The sequence below is a fragment of the Haliotis rufescens genome, unplaced genomic scaffold (genome assembly GCF_023055435.1).
Source record: "Haliotis rufescens isolate VD_foot unplaced genomic scaffold, xgHalRufe1.0.p SCAF_42, whole genome shotgun sequence".
Taxonomy (NCBI): domain Eukaryota; kingdom Metazoa; phylum Mollusca; class Gastropoda; order Lepetellida; family Haliotidae; genus Haliotis; species Haliotis rufescens.
The window spans coordinates 191,307-194,065 of NW_025964135.1; the positions used below are offsets into that span (position 1 = coordinate 191,307).

Sequence of the window (2,759 nt, forward strand, 5' to 3'; positions counted from 1 at the left end):
AGCCCAAGAGATGCAACTATGCACAGCAAGTTGTGGTGCCTTTGATAATTAGGCCATCCATGCCAACAGGTGATAAAGAACAAGCAAACTGAAGAAATATTTGCAGAATAGCTACATGAACATGATGAACCAAACAGAATAATTTCAAATATTTACCACTCACTGCTACTCTTCTCTTGTTCCCCATTGCTTCTCTTTTTCCACTGATGCTGTGCAGATGACTGACTCATTCATTCATCCAGACATTCTGCAAACATAAGTAGCATTCACATTAAAGAAATGTCCAAACTGTACATGCTGTACATTGAATTCAATTGAAAAGACCCCAGGTGAGATTCCAACTTAGAACTGTCCTTATTAAAATATTTCATCCCAAACATTCAGAGATAAAACATAACCATGATAACCCCATATTTAACAACTGTCAAACAATTATTTGACAACAAAGCCAGGGTCATTCAACATACACTTTACATTGGGAATCACTTGTTGCAAAAAAAGATCCTCGCCAAGGTCAGAGTCATTCCATGAAATATTGAATTATTAAGTTATGAAGCTTATACAAAACAAGGACATAACAGTGTAATTATTAAAATATCTTAAGCGTAAAAAAATAAAGTCTTTGGTGGCCATTAATGTAAATTATAGTCTGTATTAGCATCCCACGAAAGTTTAGAGTTCATAATCGTTCCTAGATCTTTGTACTTTTCTTCATTATCTATAAAAAGCGGATCTAATTTGAATCATCTTGTTTTGACCACAAATCCATTACGCCTCTTATGCAAAGGGGCAATTCCCCGTCGTCATAACAAACAATTGACCATAATACTAAAAAAAGGACCCTTGGCGTTTACGGTAAAGTATGTAGAGCAGGAGAATATCTAAATCAATCCGTTCCATAAGATCTCTGCACAGAAATCATAAGGTCACGAAGCCCTGCTACGTACCCAGGGTACCGTTTCACAAAGCAGTCGTAAATTTACACGCTCGTAGATTTTACGCCATATTTGCGCAATGTTTACGCCATAGTCTAAGACTGTTTCACAAAGCTACACTAAAACTGGCGTAACCTCGGCCAACACTCTCCTACCCAGAGTTCCATGCGGCCGGCAGCCAGCTAGCATAGTACCTCTGCCACAGGCCAGCGCCATGTGACGATTCGTCACATCTTTCACAGTCCATTCAAGATATTGCATATGCTTTTCATCCGTTTCATGTTTGACAAGTCTACACATTTTCATAAACAAATGTCAAAGAATGGTTAACTTTCATTGAGAAAGTATGCAAATAAGTAAAAATCTACTCGTTTTTGCGTAGTTATCCTTTGATTACGTTGGTTGTACGGCTCCACGTGCTGTCATCGAAGCCCAACGGAGAGCTGGCGACACGGTCACTTTGATGCATAAATACATATTGTCATGCAACTCACTGTCGCATTTGTAGTAGCATCTCTATATAGTTATGCAAAACAATATGTAAAGCGCCCCCAAATACTTGCATTAGTCCGTTCTATACTGATTTCTTAAAAAGCGCGTTTGTTTACAAACAAGAGAAAAGTCCGGTCACGTGATATGCAAATTAGCCTGTGGCAGTGGTGTTATGCTGTGTCAACACTGCGACGGAGTGTGCTCGGCCAACTTACACGCACGTAAAAAGTACGATTGGAGCTCTTTCCCTTTGTGAGGTAGGAAAATCCGCACTAGATTTGTCTACCGTGGCAGGTGCTCTGAGCAGACGACGAAGCGCAGTAAAATGGAGGAAATTTGCGACAAGAAATCGAGGAAGAGAAACTTTTCGGCCACAGAAGTCGAAATTCTTACAGAAGAAGTTGGCAGCAAATCAGATGTGTTGTTTTCATCTTTTTCTTCTTGCATCACAAACAATCGGAAGAAGAAGATATGGGAGGATATTCTGACAAAGTGAGTGCATTTCACGGCATTGAACCCACATCTGTCATATGAAGGATGTGTTTTATTTGGAAGTGATAGACCTATGCCATTTAGAGTTATCGCGCTTGTTGTTATGCGGAAGTAAACAAATATCGATAAAAGGTGACTGTAGATCTACTTGAACTTGCAAGAGGCCTATATTTCTTTGATAGTGCAAAATTTGAAAAGGTGGGAATTATTGTTATTGCTAGGGATACAGATCTGAAATATTGTGCATAAGTGCATTTACATGTATGCACACATATAAGAGGTCGCGGAAGTATCACTATTTTCACATTATAAAACAAATTGTAAATTTCCTAAATGTTCGGCTCAGTGATTAGGAACAAAAAACGCCAGAATCACTTATTTTTAAACATCTTCCTATTTAATGGTAGACAACAACAAGGCAATTGTCAAACATGGGTGACATCGAGCAAAACATGTTATAATTTTGAAATAATTTTTGTTTACAGGATCAACGCCAATAACACGGAGGTAAGGACTCTGCCTCAGCTGAAAAAGAAATGGCAGGACCTCAGGGCTGCAGCCAAGAAGAAGGAGGTGACAAGGAGGAAGGAGATTGTGAGAACTGGTGGAGGTGGCCCTCCTACACAACTCACTACTGTTGAACAGAAGGTGTGAAACACAACAGGAAGAATATGTCAGATCATATGTAAGTAATAGTCTAATTGCCCAAATGCATGACCTATGGATTATGCATGAACATATGGATTGGGCCAGAAATTGTGATATGATACCTAGAAAAACAAATGTTACCTGTCTTAGTTATTTGTGTTATATATAATAATATAACAGACTTATAAAAAG

General features: G+C 38.7%; 1 protein-coding gene across 1 annotated transcript; it reads left to right on the top strand.

Moving 5' to 3' along the window:
- Window positions 1–1,713: 1,713 nt before the first annotated feature.
- LOC125372531 (nuclear apoptosis-inducing factor 1-like) lies at window positions 1,714–2,573 on the top strand. Its single transcript, XM_048382866.1, has 2 exons — window positions 1,714–1,919; window positions 2,405–2,573. The coding sequence occupies exons 1-2, from the start codon at window positions 1,753–1,755 to the stop codon at window positions 2,571–2,573; spliced, it is 336 nt and encodes a 111-aa protein (XP_048238823.1). The 5' UTR covers window positions 1,714–1,752.
- Window positions 2,574–2,759: the final 186 nt, after the last annotated feature.

Coding starts and splice junctions, on each gene's coding strand:
- LOC125372531 (XM_048382866.1), top strand. CDS start 1,753: ATGGAGGAAATTTGCGACAAGAAATCGAGGAAGAGAAACTTTTCGGCC. Junction 1,920..2,404: donor TGGGAGGATATTCTGACAAA/GTGAGTGCATTT, acceptor TTTTGTTTACAG/GATCAACGCCAATAACACGG.